The sequence below is a fragment of the Drosophila rhopaloa genome, unplaced genomic scaffold (genome assembly GCF_018152115.1).
Source record: "Drosophila rhopaloa isolate 14029-0021.01 unplaced genomic scaffold, ASM1815211v1 contig_69, whole genome shotgun sequence".
Classification (NCBI taxonomy): domain Eukaryota; kingdom Metazoa; phylum Arthropoda; class Insecta; order Diptera; family Drosophilidae; genus Drosophila; species Drosophila rhopaloa.
In genome coordinates, this window is record NW_025335166.1 from 493,714 (window position 1) to 513,729 (window position 20,016).

The window sequence follows — 20,016 nt, forward strand, 5'->3', positions numbered from 1 at the left end:
GTTCGCATGTTTGTAATCCCGGAGGAAGGTCCTTGGCATCGGATTTGTTTCCAGTCCGGATAGCCCACACTTACCTTGGCTCCTGCCTGGCCCATTTGTGGGTGCGGAGTGCAAGCATATCCTTTTCTGGGTCCTGATAGGACCTGCTGCCTGGCCAACAGCCCCAGGGCCAAGTGTAGCCCATTTTTAACTGTGGGTCTGCCTTTGCCGTGGCCGCTGGTGAATTTAAAATGCAATTAAATAATAGATTTAACTCATCCCGGGCTTGGGCGCAGCATAATGTAATTCTGGCAACTAGATTATGAAAAGCCGTCCGCCTAGGGTTAATTAACATGACTAATGCACTGGAAATAGCTGACTCACTGCGGCCCACTAATCAGTCCTAGGCCGTCCCACTAACGTCCAAGTTGAGTTTGAAAGCCCGGCAATTACGGCAGGCTGATAAAACAAGGCGAGTGATTGTGCAAGTCACAGCTCAAAAGGACACGGATATGGCTAACATGAGGGTGCCGTTCGTGTGCTCCATCATCATTCAGAGAATGACGCAGCGGGCGGTAAAAAAGCCGATGGCCGGGAGTTGGGATAAGCACAAAAGGGTAACTCGATGCACACTAACTCGTGGGACTAAATCCTTTCACACACACTCGGGCAGGGAGCAGGCTCACACGGACTGAGTGCGATAGCGGCCAGTAGCACTGACCAAAAGAAACGCAGTTGGGCATAAAAGGATACGACGCCTTTTTGTACTGAGCAGAGCAAAAGGATTTCGTGCACCTTTCAAGGTCCCTTTTTACAGTTTGTTGACTACAAAGTCCGGGAATGAATGAATGAATGCTTGAATGCCCGATGATTGAATGTGCCAAGGTTGCAGGGTGGCAAGTGAGAGGGGCGACCATGGAAGCCCTCTTCGGGTTCGTACTAATCAGCCACAACCAGACAGCAGACACGGGGACCCCGATCCCTCGGCTCCACTCCAGCACAGCAGTCCTCACTTGTTTTGATTATAAATTGAAAAATTTGCTGTTGTGCAAAATTTGTGCGGAATCAAAGTGTTTGCGAGGATTTCTTTCCTTTTGCCTTTTTGGGTTTTTTTTTGGGACCCTGGCATTTCCATATGTCACAGCCCGGGCAGAGTGGCCAAGCGCGAAGGGTCACTCATGTGGATTTCAAAGGCGTGGGACCATAAGGGATACGCTTGTTTATAGCCGAACTTCCCCTAATAATTATGACATCGGGCAAAACTTGAAAGCAGCTTTAAAGCATAAATTACAGTTCATGGCCTGCGAATGTGGAGCATGGCGCTGTAAGTGCGCTACAATAAATATATTACAAATGTGATAATGGCAGGCGATTGCATAATGGATTAAGTACGGCCTGGTGTTGATTCCCCTGTCGTTTGTTTGCGGCCTCTGTCGTCGTTCTCATTTAAGCCTTTATCAATTCGAATCCGAATGAATGTTCAACCGCGAGCGCAGCAAGAACACTAGTGTCGACAAAGCTGCACAACTGTTTGCAGTTTTACTTAATTTGAAACGATTTATTCACACTTTAAAGCTCTACGGCGCACCCACAGGTCCTGATTATGGCGCCGCTTTAACGCGATTAATTAAAATGTGGATACGACTGGTTGTCGTTAGCAGGAGCGGACTCCGACCCTGCGCCAAGACAAATGCAAATGCAACGCGGTTCGAGCACGCGCCATTTGATAAATTGCGGCAATCAGACGCTTGCCTGTCGCCTGATGCGTACCTGAAACTTGCGCCACCGATGCAGGCTGCTCTTACAAATCACGTGTACGTCGCGCGGGGGCCTGCCAAGTTCCAGCTAATTATTGCCAAAGAGTTATACATTAAACGCGGTAGTCGGCCCCGGAACCTCGCCACGTGTCCTAATCCCGCTCACGCTCTGACCCCATAACTTTGCAACTTGGCGCAGCTGCACGGCAGAGTAGAAGGACAACCTGACAACCGGACAACCGGACGGTCGAAGAGCAGGACAACCGGACAACCGGACACCCCGGCAAAGCCAACCGAAACGTGTCCGGACTGGGATCGAATCGGGCGAGGGCCGTTCAATAGACTGGAGCTCGGGCGATGACAATGGCAGGAAGATCCGGAGCTTCGATGGGCGACACGTGCGAAGTGGAATAATGCGAGGCAAGGCATTTATTGTTGAGCCGCAGAAACTTGAAAAACTATAAAGCCAAAACGAGCTTCTTGTCCCGGCGCGGGGATTTATTTATGGTGAAGTGCGGTGTCAGCGGCAGACAGCCACAGATTCCACCTTGGTCTTTGTGTGGGGTCTGCCAGGCATAAATATACAATCCACCTACGTCCTCTCCAAATTCGATCCGCTCCAAACAATAACAGTCGGGACAAAGAATAGACAGCCAGATAAGGGGAGCGGCAGCTGAAAAGTTTCATAGCCAAATGAAGATTGGCATAGCGAGATATGCACGTGATGGGAATGGAATGCCGAAAATTATATCGAGCTCCTGCGGCGTGCGAAATCTTTCCAAAACAATATATGTCATGCACATGCCCGAGTAGAACCCGTGCGGAAGTGGCACTGCCAGCCAGTAAATGGCCAATGAATCGACTGAGCTCCGGTGGCAGTGGGATCGGAAAATAAAATGCACATTAGCCGGCCAGAGGCGCACAACTGCCAGAAGCAGTATTGGCGAAAAGGCAGCACAAATAGCTGCACAGTGGGCAATGTGTTTAGCCGAGCATTCATTTCATTGGAATGGCCCACGGAAGCTTAAACGAAAAGAATCGTCGAATATAGGAACAATCTATCCAAATTTCCATAACTTGGTTTTTTTCTAATATTACCGCGAAAAGGACTTTAAAATCGAATAGTAAAACTTCTAAACCAAATAAACATAATTTAGCAGGGATAATAAAAGTTTTGAAAGTCTTTAAAAATAAAAGACATTACATATTTATAATAATACTTTAAAAACAGAAATCAATAAATTTAAATACATGATTTATATTATTTGTGATGTAATGTGCTAATATAATTCCATCGGCCCCATGTTACTTTTGACACGGCTTTACAATTGAGTAGTTTTTTTCACTGCGATTGGTTTTCATACTAAACCATCGTCCTCTGAACAACTCGCTTTTTCCTTTATTACTGTGTTATCAAAATTCGATTTCACTTTATGTTGAGCCATACGCTTCTAAAAAATGTAGTTTTATAATAGTTTTTTTAGCTTTCAGTTTTTGAACCGAAATAGATAAAAAATAGAGTAATATGTGTTTTAGTTTTTCAAAAGCCCTACAAAATTAAATTGTCATCAAAGTCATTGACATTTTATAGGCTTAAATAAAAAACAAAAGTGTGACTTATTTTCACTTAAACTCTTTAATGGTTCCATTTTAACTTTTTCACTTTGGTCATAGGACGATATATCATTATTACTTATCGAGAGATTGCAAAATCCTTGGCATAATTGAGGTCAATAAATATGAGTAGGCTTTAAAACCAATTAGAGTTCTAGACTTTCAAAAATGCTACTTCCATGCCGCTACCTATAAGCATTGCCCACTGTGGGGCGGAAGGTATAAAATCGCTTCGTCGACCAGGACGCAAGAACAACAGGCCAACGTGTGCGGGTGTTTTTCTGGCGCACTTCGAAAGAAAAGCGCAAATCGAAAAAAATAAATAAAATCAAATGTTCTGCGCACGAGAAGGAAAGTTTCCAAGCTATGCGAACGGCAGGGTCAGCGCCTGAAATTACATCTTACGAGCGTCGGGAGGCCACGCTCGGGGAGCGTATACGTAACGTAACGTAACGGAAACGGAAACAGAGCGATAAAGTTCTGTTAGTGGAGCGGGCACCCGCGGGAGCATAAGAGTGCGAAAGTGCGAGCCCTGGATGGTCTGGAGCTGCCGGCGAGGGCTGAAGGCTTGCCAAAGACAAAAGCCCGGCACTGTCAGTCGGAAGCAGCGTGTAAATGTCGGCCAACACTTGGCTGCGCTTCCTGGAGAGCAAGAACCAATGAAACAGAAATCAGGCTCAACAGATTGCTGATACACCGAGTCGGGCGACCCTCGGTCCGACTTATGCAATTTCGAGCTCACTGCGACCTTGACTAAGCGCTGTAATGCGATTTGCTTTAATTTCCTACCCGCAAGCGATAACTGATTGCTCCAAAGCCCCGCTGTGTGCGCAGGGCGGGGCAGTAAATCCAATAAGAAATCAATGGCTAACAAGCAAAAAACAAACCGAAACAAGTTTCGCCATGGTGGAAAATCTTAATTTTCCACAAACCCACGAAACGTGACACATTCGATGGGCGCTGTGGCTGTGGACGTTGCTAACTCTAGTCAACTTTTTTTAGCACACCCACACAAGCAGATCTTGTGTTCGTGTCAGTGGCTCATTTGCTGCCCGTTTGTCTACTTTATTTGTAGTTGATTCCGAAGCCTTAAAACCAATTTCTACGTTTATTTTTGTCACAAGCAACTTGGCTAACTCAATAGACCTAAGTTCCACTCGGCCTCACCCTTGAAATTAATGACCTGGAGAGGGTATGTGTAGCCTTACAATGGCCATTAATAATTTAAACTATATAAGAGTAAGTATGTCATTGGTACACGTTCCCAGCACTAACTACTTTAGGACTGAGTTTCAATTAAAGTCAAAAACCGGTATTTCGAGAATTATGTAGGTTTTGCTAATGCCCATGTTCACCCATGCTAATTAGTTCTGGCATCTGACTCTCGTTCTCCTAAAAATACATTTCCCATCCAGCAGCTGGCGGAAGTGTCCTTGGAGAGCCACACATCCGTCCTGCTCTGAGACTGGATACATGTCCTGAGCGAAGTCTGCCAGCCACAGGCCTCAAAATGTCATTTTGGCTAAATACACCTTTTGTCGTTTTATTTATGGCCAGTCACCTCCCCACACACCCAATTTGCATGTGTTTCGCTTTTGCGGCCACCCGGGTTCTTCTGCCCCCAATATATGGAAATGTCGAAGTGATTTGTTTAAACAAACGTCCAGCTCGTGTGCGGTCCCATTTCTTCTCATTTCGATTCGTTTGCTTGTCTCTACAGCTGTCAGGTTCCATCTTGGTCGAACCTGAACCTGAAACTGAAGCTGAAGCTGGATTGGACCCTGAACAGGCGCACTTCTTCAGCTTTTAATGCCCGTGTGCGGCGCTCCCTTTGTGACTTTCTGTTTGGGCGGGTGTGTTTGTCGGCCACTTGTCATGTCACTCGGCATCATTGTCGACCCAGACAATGGCAGTCCGACCAATCTGTTCTGGCACCTCACCTCAGTTAACTTCTCAGGAGCTTCTCCCAAAGGGTAAGCCACTCCTTGGGGCTGGCATTTCATTTACATTTCAATGTCAACTGGTTTCGGCACCGTCCACGTCCATCCACGTCCATCCACACCTACACCCCCCACCCCTCCACACGTCCAAACTTCCAAATGTACCTCCCTTCGAAGGACCGCTGACAATCGTAATTTACCGTTACAAATCAATTGCCAACTTATGGCCGTGACGAGTCCTTTGTCGCCGTTGTCGGCGGACTGACGGTCGCTGTGAATCCTACATTATGCTGACATATTTTACGCCCAATTTATGTTAATTTGGTTGTACTCCTCCCGTTGTTCTGTGGCCATAAAACGAAGGGAGAAAATCAAAAATAGGACCCAAAGTGCCAGTGCTCGTCGGCAACCAGTCAGCGCGCATATTTTTATGGCCAGGCCTCGGTATTTATGCCCGCCTTTTTCCACATTGACCACGAATCGTTTAGCTATCTGCTGTATATGGATGTGTTTCGATGTTGATGTGTTGGTGCGTGTACGTGGTGTGGCAAACTTGTCGGGTTCACAAGTTCACAAGGAGGAGGGACATTTGAGGAGGGGACATTTTCCTGTGTGTGTGCGGGAACGGGTGGCAGGATACGTTTCTGTAAGCTAACATTTTGACAGCGTCGGCTTTAAGTTGTCAGCGCATTCTTCGGCTTTGCGCTGCTGCTGCTGCTGGTGTTGGCCATTGTGCTTATTAACATATTGCCTGGTTGCTGTTTCCCTCATGTCGCGCCATTGACAATTCATTTGTGTTATCACACACACGCACAGAAGGGGCTTAATGGCACAACGCGAAACAGGAAAACTGTCAAAACGGCTGCCAAGTATTTGCAGAGATTTCAGATGCTGATAGCAAGTGACAGACAACAACAGCGAAGGAGGAGAACAACGCGGGACCTTAGCTAAATCATTTAAAAACCATTTTCCCTGGTACCTGGCAATACGGATACGGCGAGGCACAATCCTGGCACAATCCTCAGTCACGTATACCAATCTGAACGCCGCTCTAAGTTATTGCGAATCTCTAATTTCCATCAGGTGCTATATGCATTCCGTAATGCACACGACCGTTCTTCGGAAGGGATGGGGAGGTGCTGGTGTGTTTCATATCCCCATGCTTAAGACCAAATTGCCTGGCACTTAGGCCAGGGCACTGAAAGCATGCTTTACTGCAAAGACGCCGACTCCAATGGCATTACTTCCCCCATCGCCTCATGTGGCGGCTCGTTATTATTAGCATAATTACAGGCGCATTAGCGTGCCTGGTTTCAGGTGCTTGGCAATTTGCCTGCTGCCAGGACGCCTGATTATGACAGGGCCTAAAAGCACGCCGCTTGCCACAATGCACCTCCTGCAGCGCCGCTTAAAGTGGGGCGAGTTTCTTAAAGGATTCCCACACTTTATGCAAATTCCTCCCCGGCATTCTTTTCGCTCGCCTTCATTAACACTGCTTTAATTAGTTTTTTATTTCATTTTGCAGCTTTCGCTTGATGTTTATGCAGCGTCCTTCGACATTAAGCGCCAATCGGATTCAGTGAGCCAAAGGTCTCGACCTCCCGTCAGCAAAAGGGAGAGAAAAACAATTTTAAGATTAGTCCGGGGCTGAAGCAAAAAACGCCCGCTCCGCGCCAGGACTCCACGAATACACAATGCGTCTACCGCGCACCTCCCCAGCGCTCTGGTCCTTGGCCTGGCTCGCCTTGGCCACCACCGGCACTCTGGCCTACCCAAACAGTCAGCCGCACCAGCCGCTGGTCACCTATGTGACCACCTCGACGACATCCAGCCAGCGGAGCCAGTCCTCCAACCGGCAGCTGCAGCCGGCTTTCGTCTACGACTCACCTCCTCCGGAAGCGGAGGAGGGTTCAAACCACCCTCTGAGCACATCCACATCCACATCTAATGCCGGGAACGGGGAAACTGAGCCGTCAAAGAAAGTCATCGGTTCCAGGTGAGTTCACACACACTGGTTTTGTACCGGTACAGACTTACGCTTTTTGCGGCTTACTGCCTGAATTAAGGAATCCGCACTGGAAAAAAATTAGTAAATCACGGATTAAAGGCCACATAAATAGTTTTATGTTTTGAATAAAATGGTGGATGTGAAAATGGCATATTATATATGTTTGATTTCACTTTAATTTGTCAATCGGCATAATTTAACAATTTTAATTACGTTTAAAGGTTTAAATGACAAGAGTTCGATTTGCTTTGAGAAATCAAAAACATGTGTTATCAACAATATCCCTAATAATATCAGATTCAGCTAGATCATTTTGTTTTTAATCTCCAATTCTTACTTTCTGTGTAGAAGGAGGGGGTCTTTGTTTTCCTCGTCCATTTTTAGTTGCCCTTTGTTTGCTGTTTCTATCGCCGTTCCTGTTGCTGGGGAAAATCTTTTGTTTGCACAGCTTTTTGCAATTTTTGCCACTAATTGAAATAGAATTTCCTGCTTTGTTGTAGCCGCTGTTTCGAGGAGCGTGGGCTGGTCAGGCTGGGCACTCGCCTTAGTATTTTTAATTAATTTGCTCTGCGGCCGCAAAGCGTGCTGGAGTGGGCAGGAAAGCGTTGCATACTTTGTGGCACGCGTTCGGAATCCCATTGGGCTAGACTGGAACGGGTGGTAGGTAGGCGAAGGTGGGCTGTAAACAAGGGTCAGGGCCAGACACCAGCGACTCAATTGAGTGCTCATTAACTTCAAATCAATGCTAATCAATTGAGTTTAAGTGGGCGCGATGCTTTTGAGGAGGACCCAAACCGTTTATCCCTAATCCATACAGGAAGGAAGAGCACAACCAGAATGAGAGCAACACCGACATCAAGGGCCTGCATATTTTTCGTTATTTTTCCCAGCTGAATAAAGACATCTGTTTGAAAAGGTTCCGGCACAATTTCATATTAATTCCGCGCATAAACAAATTCACAGCCAGCGGCATCTTGCGTCAGCTGCTGGTGTTCCTCTCACACCGCCCACCGTTGGTAATGACTGCGAGCTGTTGCCTCTGATGGTGATAACGATGATAACGATGATAACGACGAAAACGATGATAACGATGATAACGACCGTGATGATTCGCCGGTCCATGATGGCAACTGCAGTCAGGCGCATCTGCAATATTTACATGCATTTTTGATTGTGCTGCATTGCCCTCTGGATTCCAATTAAAACCAATCTGTGATTCCGACATTCTTTGGGTCTTTTGCGATAAAACGTCACTTGGACGGCAACGTTTACCTAAAAATTAAATTGGAAATAAGTCAATAAAACATTTATTTTCGCCTCAAAGCCCAAATCAGACTAAGCTGCAAAACGACGAGAGCCGGTTGGAAACTCACACAAATTATACGGAATATTTTCATCCTAATCCCATTGCAACACAATTCTGCACTTAATTTTCGCATGAGAGGACTCGCCCCCTCCGTGCTGATGATTTTGCCGATGCAACAGACCCACTCTATGACATGTGGCGTATGGATATATGTCCATACATAGTATGTGTGAGGCAGCTGTATATGACTAAGCACGCTCCAACTCACGTGCTTAAATGTTAATGATGTGCTCATGCCACACGCGGAATTACTTGCATACTTATATCGCACAGACACGACGCACAGACCGACGCCAACTAACATATGTAAACCGTGGTGTGTGCCCAGATACTCCTGCTAAGCGCTGCACAAATGCAGATAGAGGATATGGATGCAACTGCGTGAGATGGGCGGGTGGGTGTATGGGGAGGATGACTGCGTGACTTTCTGCGACCATTTTATAGTTCTCAATTTCCATTAAAGTGCCAACGATGCGCCGCCGAGTATGCAAGATGACTTGCGTCGTCCGAGGGACAAATGATACTTCGCCAATACGACTTTATAAAAATCAAATGTCATGAATGTCAAGTCGTCCAAAGTCGGTGAACAGACACATACAAAATTTATCAGCAATCATTATGGGACATTAACTTGGAAAAACAAAATAGTTTCAACCAAGGGCATTAATCAAACATAATATAAAGAATATAAAAAGAAACATGCGGCAAAGATAAAATTAAAATTTTTAAACATTTTTCGATGAAAATCATTTGCTGCATAATAGTTTTGTTGATCCAAAATATAAAAAAAATCGATTATCATTAAAGATTTGTATTTTGTGCTCAAATAAAGAAGACGTAAAGATCTGTGTCAAATTTTTTACCAATATTGTTTCACATTCTTTTAAAGGAAAAACTTCTTATTTTTCAATAAGGAACCCGATCTTACGTACAGTTTTAATAGAAATAGGGTTGGAAAAACTATTAGTGAATAACAATAAAAAATGCAATAATCATAAATGTTGAGCTTTACTTTTTTTTATTAAAAATAATGATTATGCAGTTTTATTAAATTACTACAAAAACAAGAAAGGAAAGCTAACTTCGGGCGGAGCCGAAGTTGAAATACCCTTGCAGAATATTCTGCAAATTATATTCTCCAAAATTATTCATATGATGCGTTCTTAATACTCATAAAAAATCCCAACTTCCTAACTTTAAAAACACCAAAGTTATGGCATTTCCAATCGTTCAGTTATGTATATGGCAGCTATAGAATATAGTCGGCCGATCCTTATGAAATTTGATATGTCGGATTGATTGGGCAAAAATAAAATCCATAGAAGATCCCAACTTCCTAACTTAACAAACACTGAAGTTATGGCATTTCCGATCAATCAGTTATATGGCAGCTATAGGATATAGTCGGCCGATCCCGGCCGTTCCGACTTATATACTGCGTGCAAAGGAAATAAGGGTGTGTGCAAAGTTTCAATTCGATATCTTTAAAACTGAGAGACTAGTTCGCGTAGAAACAGACAGACGGACAGACAGACGGACAGACGGACAGACGGACGGACGGACAGACGGACAGACGGACAGACGGACAGACGGACAGACGGACATGGCTATATCAACTCAGGAGGTGATCCTGATCAAGAATATATATACTTTATAGGGTCGGAGATGTCTCCTTCATTGCGTTGCACACTTTTGACCAAAATTATAATACCCTCTGCAAGGGTATAATAATACTTTTCATTGAAGAATAAGAAAAAAACAAGAAAGGAAAGCTAACTTCGGACGGAGCCGAAGTTGATATACCCTTGCAGAATATTCTGTAAATTATATTCTTCAAAATTATTCATATGATGTATTCTTAATACTCATAAAAAGTCCCAACTTCCTAACTTTAAAAACACCAAAGTTATGGCATTTCCAATCGTTCAGTTATATGGCAGCTATAGGATATAGTCGGCGGATCCTTATGAAATTTGGTAGGTCGGATTAATTGGCCAAAAAGAAAAACTCAAAGAAAATCCCAACTTCCTAACTTTAAAAACACCAACGTTATGGCTTTTCCGATCGTTCAGTTATATGGCAGCTATATGATATAGTCGCCCGATCCCGCTCGTTCCGACTTATATACTACCTGCAATAGAAAGACAACATTTGGGAAAGTTTCAAGCAGATAGCTTTAAAACTGAGGGACTAGTTTGCGTAGAAACGGACGGACGGACGGACAGACATACGGACAGACGGACGGACAGACGGACATGGCTAGATCGACTCTCCTGGTGATGCTGATCAAGAATATATATACTTTATAGGGTCGGAAATGTCTCCTTCACTGCGTTGCAAACTTTTGACTGAAATTATAATACCCTCTGCAAGGGTATAATAAACAAGAAAGGAAAGCTAACTTCGGGCGGAGCCGAAGTTGATATACCCTTGCAGAATACTCTGTAAATTATATTCTCCAAAATTATTCATATGATGCATTCTTAATACTCATAAAAAATCCGAACTTCCTAACTTTAACAACAACAAAGTTATGGCATTTCCAATCGTTCAGTTATATGGCAGCTATAGGATATAGTCGCCCGATCCTTATGAAATTTGGTAGGTCGGATTGATTGGCCAAAAATAAAATCCATAGAAAATCCCAACTTCCTAACTTTACAAACACCAAAGTTATGGCATTTCCGATCAATCAGTTATATGGCAGCTATATGATATAGTCGGCCGATCCTTATGAAATTTGGTAGGTCGGATTGATTGGCCAAAAATAAAATCCATAGAAAATCCCAATTTTCTAACTTTACAAACACCAAAGTTATGGCATTTCCGATCAATCAGTTATATGGCAGCTATAGGATATAGTCGGCCGATCCTTATGAAATTTGGTAGGTCGGATTGATTGGCCAAAATATAAAACCCATAGAAAATCCCAACTTTCTAACTTTACAAACACCAAAGTTATGGCATTTCCGATCAATCAGTTATATGGCAGCTATAGGATATAGTCGGCCGATCCTTATGAAATTTGGTAGGTCGGATTGATTGGCCAAATATAAAACCCATAGAAAATCCCAACTTCCTAACTTTACAAACACGAAAGTTATGGCATTTCCGATCAATCAGTTATATGGCAGCTATAGGATATAGTCGGCCGATCCCGGCCGTTCCGACTTATATACTGCGTGCAAAGGAAAGAAGGGTGTGTGCAAAGTTTCAATCCGATAGCTTTAAAACTGAGAGACTAGTTTGCGTAGAAACAGACAGACGGACAGACGGACAGACGGACATGGCTATATCAACTCAGGAGGTGATCCTGATCAAGAATATATATACTTTATAGGGTCGGAGATGTCTCCTTCACTGCGTTGCACACTTTTGACCAAAATTATAATACCCTCTGCAAGGGTATAAAAATTTAAAATTCATGGGGGGAATGTATAGACTAAATGATTTTGGGTTAAATAAATCATTTCTAGGTACATTATAAGTGACTGATTTTTTTTAAGTCAAAAAATAATCATTTTTTACGGTTCCTGATTTTAACCAGTCGATCTAAACGTAAGAGCAGCGAGCCAGAAATTGGGATCGGATGTGTAAGCTCCTTGAATTCCTGAACAAGTATAGTTTGCCCCCCTTTTTTACCCGGAATTTTCTATATTCTGTGACAACCAACATTTTTAATGTTAGAAATATGTTACACTACATTTTGTTTGAATGTTTGTATCAAAATTCAAACATTAATAAATATGTCTTTTAGATGCAGTACTTTTGTCCTATTAAAATCATCCATCATCATCATCGAATGCACCATATAGCAGTTTAATTGGTTATCAAAATTGGTTTAGTTACTTTTGTATGTTGTAATGGAGGAAATCTGCTGGACAAAGGTTCACTCGAAGCCTATTTTAAACAAGAAAGGAAGCAAACTTTGGCAAGCAGAAGTTTATACACCCTTGCAGTTATTACAAATCGACTAGATTTCGATTTTAATGCCTCTTTTACTAAAAACAATGAAGCTATGCCGATTTTGCGCTGCATTTTGGCATCGTTTCTATGGCAGCTATATGATATTGTTGACCGATTTTAATTTAATTAAATTCAAAATTCCATAATATTTAAATACTACGAAATCCCAAAAAAACAAAATTAAAATCAACAAAGGTATACGTTTTTTGAATTGTTTTTCCGATTGTTCCTATGGGAGCTATATGATATAGTTGCCCGAACCGGATCGGTTCGGACGGACAGACGGACATGGCTAGATCGACTCTCCTGCCCATGCTGATCAAGAATATATATACTTTGTAGGGTCGGAAATGTCTCCTTCACTGCGTTGCAAACTTTTGACTGAAATTATAATACCCTCTGCAAGGGTAAAATAAGCCCTATATGATTTCGCCCTTACTAATTAAACCATTTACAAATATTCCCTCTCTGCAGTGCGACCCCATCAGTTTCAGTGGTTCTCGATGGCAACGAACCGCAGTTTACGGATGCCCTCGGCCACAAGGTGCCCAAGCCACAGCCGTCGTTGCAAGTGGCAAGCCCCATCGTCCTCCTTAACCCAGACCGCTACGAGTTCTACACGTTCGACGAGCACGGCGAGCTGGTCAAGCGGCTGATGACCATGCAGGAGATTCAGAGCATCGTGGCCAACGGCGACGGCGAGGGACCGTCCATCATCCACCCCGCCCCGGTGGCTGAGAGCAGTCCCGACAAGAATGTGCAGGACATCGTGGACAGCGTGCAAAACGTACTTAACAAGGAGGTGGCCTCCACCTCGGCAAAGAACAGCTCCGGGGAGCTGCTCCCTCCCCTTCTGGATACGCCCGACGTCTCTTCCTCCTGGTCGCTCATTCTGCCCGCCATTTTCGGCAACACGGGGGGCGACATTTTCCCACAGCAGCGCCCGCAGCAGATTGTGATGACTCCCGAGTCGGAGCTCCTGGAGACGTCGACCAGCGCGGCGCCAACGACCACCCGTGCCACAAAGAAACCCAAGCCCGCTAAGCGTAGGCCGGGCACAAAACGCAAACCTTCCACCTCTACCAGCACCACTCAAGTGACACCGCAGGTCGTGCAGGAGGAGCTGGATCCCATGGAGTCGGTGTACACGGGAATGCAGCAATACCAGCAGGTGGCCGCCAATATGCCCGAGTTTGAGCTCCTCCACATGCAGCCGATCTACCAGAAGCAGCCGAGCACCACAGGTCGGCCGGAAACAACCACGCGGCGCGTGTTCTACAACAACCAGGAAATTATTCACACGCCCACCTCCTCGAGTAGTGCCCCCTCTACCACCGAAATTGTCTTCAGCCACCAGCTGGCCAAAAAGCCGGCCAGTGTGCAGCGCAAGCCGACTCAGCCTCATCGAGTTAAGAAGCCTAACGGTGCGGCTGCGGGCGAAACCACTTCCCAGTCTACGGGCGGAAAGCAGAAGGTCAAGAAGAAGACAAGTACCACAACGACAACGACAACAACCACACCTGCCCCACAGCCCGAAACAGAGCCACCCACTCAGGTGACGCAAGAGGAGCCTGCGCCAACGGAAAGCACGACCACAACCACCCAGGCACCACCCCCGACCACCCCGAAAAAGAAGAAGCGAAAGCCAACACGAACCCCTGGAACAGGATCGTCCACTGGCCAAGCCAAGCCATCGAAGCCAAAGCGAAAGCCAACGTCGAAGCCAAAGCCTCTGATCCAGGAAGTGAGTGAATCTGCATCCGCTGCATCGGCCCCAAGGCCGCAGATTGTGAATACTCAGAAGCCGCCCAGACCACAAAGACCTCACAAGAAGCCCAAGCCAATAGCCACTACAGCAAGCACTACGACAACAACAACGCCAGTGCCAGAAGCGACTGCAACAACTACCACGCCTGAACCGGTGACCACCCCGCCAGAGGCACCAGTCACAGAGCCACCAGCAGAGTCCAGTCCAGTCACAACCACTCCGGAACCAGAGCCCCAAACAACAGTTCCCACAACAACGACAACGACAACAACAGAGGCTCCTATAACAACAACCACAGAGGCTCCCACAACCACAACCCCTGCTCCCACTACAACAACCACTGCTCCCACAACAACAACCACTGCTCCCACTACAACAACCACTGATCCCACTACTACAACTACTGCTCCCACTACAACAACCACTGCTCCTCTTAAAACTACAGCCATACCACCTGCACTACACCATCAGAAATTACACAACAGGCCCAACAGCCGTCCAGCAACCCATCATAACAACCGAATCCATGCAAAGCCCGTACACAGCACCACAACTGAATCGAGTAAGGTGGCAGGGGAACTACAAACCGAGAGCTACGGATTGGTTAATGTGATTCCAGCCTCGAGCACCACCCACAAACCACTTTATCCGCTGCCCAGCTACAATGCTGACTCCTCTCAAGACATCACTGCCTCGATAGCTGATCCTCCGCCGCACCACTCGCCTCTGAAAAAGACCCCGTTGCCGTCGCTGGCTCAGCTGCAGCAGCAGTTGCACCTCAGCTCCCCGTCGCCTGCCCCACAGCTTTCCCCCGCTCAGATTCTCTCCATGGACCAAATTGTGCAGTCGCTTACCCAGGACCTCTCGGCCACAGACAAGGCGGATGAGGATTCCGCTGCGGGTCCCGTTAGATACGACAGTGCGGAGAGCGCACTGGAGATGGAAGCACTGGCCAACAAGAAAAAAGTAGCCGTCATTGGCAGCATCACTGCAGCATCAACAACGACCACTACCACTGCCAAGCCCACCACAATTTTGACAAGCAATAAGCCACACACATCCCACTACGGCGGAAGCACTCTGGCAACAATGCTTTCAGAGGAGGAGGGGGATGTCACTGACTCCACAGAATCTTCCATGGCCCACCAGCAGCCAGCAGACACCACGCTCAGCAGCCTCGAGGACGATGAGGAGGAGCAAACACCCGTGGTAGTCATCACCGCTAGACCACAATACTTTACGGTAACAAGGAGGCCAGAACCACTTAAGCCGATCCCGACCGATCACAACCAGGAGGAGCCGGAGACAACCGAGCTGCCGGGAGAGACACAGTTTTTAGTCACTACTCCAATGTCACCACTGGAAGAACTGGAAGCCACAACCGATAAGCCAGTGGTTGAGTCCGATCACGAGGTCAAGTTGGAGCCACTCGACGAAATTGTACCAGAGGCTAATGAACCATACCCCACAAGCGGCTACAACCCACCATTGGAAATTGCGGAGGAGGCGGATGCAGCGGTTGCCACCACAGAACAGACACTACGTCTTCCTGTTTCAGAGAGCAGCACAGTTGCCGACATTGACAGTACCGAAGTAACACCCATGATTGCCGACCTTGTCCAGCAGCTTAACTTGGAGATGCTTAAGCCCACGGACCAAATATCCATGGCCAACTTCCAAACACAGGCGGCCACTGTGGCCTCCACTTTAGTGGATGGCAGTAACACGCTCCTCTCTGATGTCCCCATAAACTCAAACGAGACCAAGGACGAGCTGGAGTTTCTCATGTCCGATGTTATCCAGCAGATCACCCAAGGCGATCAGACCAAGCCACCGCCGAAGGCTCAACCGATAGACGATTCGCACCGCCTGACCAATTTCGCCCAACTGAATACCTCGTTCCTACTCCACCCAAGACCAGACAAAACGGAGGTGTCTGAGGAACCAGATGAGCCCCAAGAGCCATACAAGCTTGAGCCGCAGCTCGAGACAAAGCCGCCAACGCATAGTACGACTACCGCAGCGCCCTTCAAGCCGGAATTCCAGCAACCGGACGCTTTCCCAACGAGTCCCATCCACGTAGAGACGAGCACGCACCGGATTCCCATTCTATCGCTGTCCCAGATTTATGCGCAGCAACAGCAAGACCAGGATGAGGAGCAGGAGGTTTTTACCAACGAACGACTCGAAGCGCAGCCAACTCAAGAGCCTAGCCGGCAGGAAAACATCCCTGTCCTAGAGACATCCACAGCAACCCCCTCAGTGGACACCACCGAGGCTGACACTGTTGAGGTGGCCACCACCACAGAGCGTGAGTCAGTGGAAGAGCCCAACCAGGAGACCACATCCAGTGAGGAGAGTTCCAGCAGCAAGGAGTCAACGACCCAGTACAATGGCATCCCCGAAAGCAACACGCACCGCGAAAGTGAAGAGGAAATGCCCGAGCTGTTGACAAATGGCTACAACGAGCAGCAGCAGACGGAGACCAGTGCAATCACAGAAAAGGAGACGGAGCCGGAGCCCGTGCTCACCACGGAAAAGTCTGCGCCGGAAGAGCCAGAGACGACCGCCCAGCCTTCTGTGGGGGAAGAGACAACATCGGCGACTAATGTGTACCAAGACGCACAGACAGAAGAGCAAACATCAACGACGGAGAAGCATGAGCAAACAGAACAGCTGCCACAGTTTTCCCAAATCGCCGTTGTAGAGGACAGTGCCACCAATGCCGCCCATCTTCTGCCCCAATATCAGTCTCCTGCCAGCGGAGAGCGGGACGAGACTGAAGTGCCGGTCACGGAAATACCTGGTGATATGTCCCTGGCTTCCTCCGACTCGGACATGTCGCTGAGTTCCGAACAGGTGACCGAAAAACTCGAACTGAGCACGGTAAAGACGCAGGAGTTGGACGACGAGTCATTGGAGGAAATTTCCGACGAGCTGACAGCCACAATTTCGGAAGAACAAGACGCCGAGGATGCGACGGCTGTGACCAGTGCCCAGAAAATACAACCGGACGATGAGGATCCCTACGTGAAGCTGGGCGAGACAACTGCGAGTGTGGTGCGTCCGCTGAACTCAAACTCCGAAGAGGCTGGTGAGGACAAGAGCGCTACTGAACCTGATGAGGATAACTACAAGGTGACATTGCCTTTGGCTAGCTATGGAAATCCACCTGTGGATCAGGCGGATGAGGAAGACGAGGAGGATCAAGTGGTTTACCAGATGCCTATCTCCCTGCCCAGCAGTACCACCACAAGGACAACAACTACTAAAAAGTCCACAACGGAAACTCCAACTACGACAACTCCGTCAAGCACTACAAGTGCTCCTGCAACTACAACAAAGCGCCTGAACACCTTGAAGCCCGTTTCCTACTACGTTCAGCCCTCTCTGCTGGGTGGCTACAACCAACTAGACTTCCAGCCGCCAAAGGTGCTGCCCTACAATGCCAACAAGGCGGACCCAGCCCAACACCAACCTCAAGCTCCGTCCCACAGCCAGTTTCAGTCCACGTTGAACCAGCAGCGACCGACGCAGCGGCCCCCCTTGCTTGCCAATCTTATGGCCAGCTCCACGCAATCGACCCGGCCTCCCGTTAAACTGGATCCTAGTCCAGAGTCCTCACAGGGGCTGGAGGCCTCCACCGCACACATGGACGAGGATCTGCAGTCCTTCGCTCGGCTCTGCAACGAGCTAGCCTTCAGCTACTGGCGCGCCATTACCTCGGAGAAGATCAGCTCCGCCAGGAGTTTGGTCATCTCCCCGTTCGCCCTTACTTCCATGCTGTCAATGGTATTCCTTGGGGCGCGCGGAAGCACGTCCGGGGAGATGAACGAGATCCTGAAGTTGGACGACATGGTCACCTTCAATCCGCATCTGATCTTCAAGAACATAACCAACTCAGTGGAACAGGCCACAGACAGCGACATCGCGACCGCTGCCTTCGTGCGCGAGATCTTCAGTGACCGGGCGAACGGAAAGATACTGCCCTTCTTCAAGGAGAAGACCCAGCAGCTGTACGCCGGCCATGTGGAGGAGGTGAACTTCCACGTGGTCAACGACATCGTGCGACGCCGCACGAACCTTCTGGTTAAGCGCCACACGATGGGAAAGGTTCTGGAGTACCTGCGCACCAACAGCGTGTGGGTGAACGGGCCCCTGGCCACCATCTCGGCTAATCTCTTCCAGACGGACTGCTCGCACGGCTCCACCGCGGAGCGCGATGGGGAGATGTTCTTCCAAGTGGCTCCCACCGTGCGTCAGCGCCGGCTGGTGCCCATCCCGGCCGTGCTCTACCGCTCCGGCTTCACGGCGGGCTATGAGCCGGGGCTGGACGCCACCGTGGTGGCCTTCGGGCGGGTGCAGGACACGGTGAGCACGGTCTACGTGATGCCCGGCCACCAGAGCTCCATTTCGCCGATGGACAACCTGGACCGCCTGGAGCGGAGCTTGGCAGAGACGGCCTTCGGAGAGTCGCGGGCCTGGAGCCGGCTGCTAACCTCGCTGATGGACCGGCCCGGCATGGAGGTGCAGCTGCCGCGCTTCTCGCACCGCTCCTTCGTCAACGCCTCGCTGGGCCTGCAGAAGATGGGGCTGCGCGGGCTCTTCAAGTCGGACTTCGCCGATCTGCGGGGTCTGACGGGCGCCGGGAACCGCGACATCTTCCTGTCCGACATGATCCAGATCAACACGTTCAGCACCTGCGGCGAGGAGAAGATCTCCGAGCACCACCACGTGGAAATGTACCCGGCGCCCCCGCTGCGCAAGCGCAACAAGGACGTGGACGCCACCGAGGACGACGCCTTCGACTCGTCGGAGGCCGTCGTGGACTTTGGCTCGCTGGTGCAGGAGTCGGCCCTCGGGCGGGGCTTCTACGACGACCTGCTGGACCCCAAGTACCTCGAACTGCCCCTGCCCCTGCGTCCGCGGCAGGCTCGTGTCCCGGACGCCCCACGGCTGCGCTTCGACAAGCCCTTCCTGTACTTCGTGCGCCACAACCCCACGGGCATGATCCTGTTCATGGGGCGGTTCAACCCGCGCCTGCTGCCGTGAACCGCAGGTCGTTTTCTTGTTAAACCTTGGAATGTGACTTAGTGAATTTATACCGTACTCGTAATGCTAACTGTATCCTTAATGAAAGCTGCTTGCTGGGCCTTAATCCCGCGTCCCTCGTCCGCATTGGTCCGATACGAGATTGATGCTCAGCAAACGATTGCATTTGCCAGTGGCAGCTGCAATTATTCTCTGTGCGCGCAAAAACAAAATCAAATATCTTAAATGCTTAAATGCAGTTTGCGCAAATTTATTTTCAATTTTTCGGGCTTGCATTTAATTTGCCGCATACCACCCGAATGCGGCATGGTATATGAAAATGCATTTTTTACTTCGTCGTTGCTCGCTGAAAAATCGCCGGCTTCGCAAACAAATGTTGAATAAATACGTAGGCGGCGAATGCGAATGCAATCGAAAATTAAATGCAAATGCAATCATGGGATGCGTCAATGTTTTGGCAACTGAACAAATGTAATTTAGTAAAATAAACTTTACGAAAACGCAAACTAAAAGTTATGTATGCTGTAATGTAAGCTTAAACAAAAACTCTAAATAAATAAATATAA

At 47.9% G+C, this 20,016-nt stretch overlaps 1 protein-coding gene across 3 annotated transcripts in view; it reads left to right on the forward strand.

Moving 5' to 3' along the window:
* LOC108039012 (mucin-17) overlaps nt 1–20,016 on the forward strand; it is a 33,293-nt gene extending 13,277 nt beyond the window's left edge. For 2 of the 3 annotated variants that reach the window (XM_017115909.2, XM_017115910.2), the window contains 2 exons: nt 6,816–7,286; nt 13,105–20,016. In XM_017115909.2, the coding sequence (XP_016971398.2) occupies nt 6,985–7,286; nt 13,105–19,450 (6,648 nt within the window). In that variant the 5' untranslated portion in view covers nt 6,816–6,984 and the 3' untranslated portion in view covers nt 19,451–20,016. The remainder of the gene's footprint in view (nt 1–6,815; nt 7,287–13,104) is intronic. The other variant, XM_017115911.2, reaches the window with a different exon arrangement.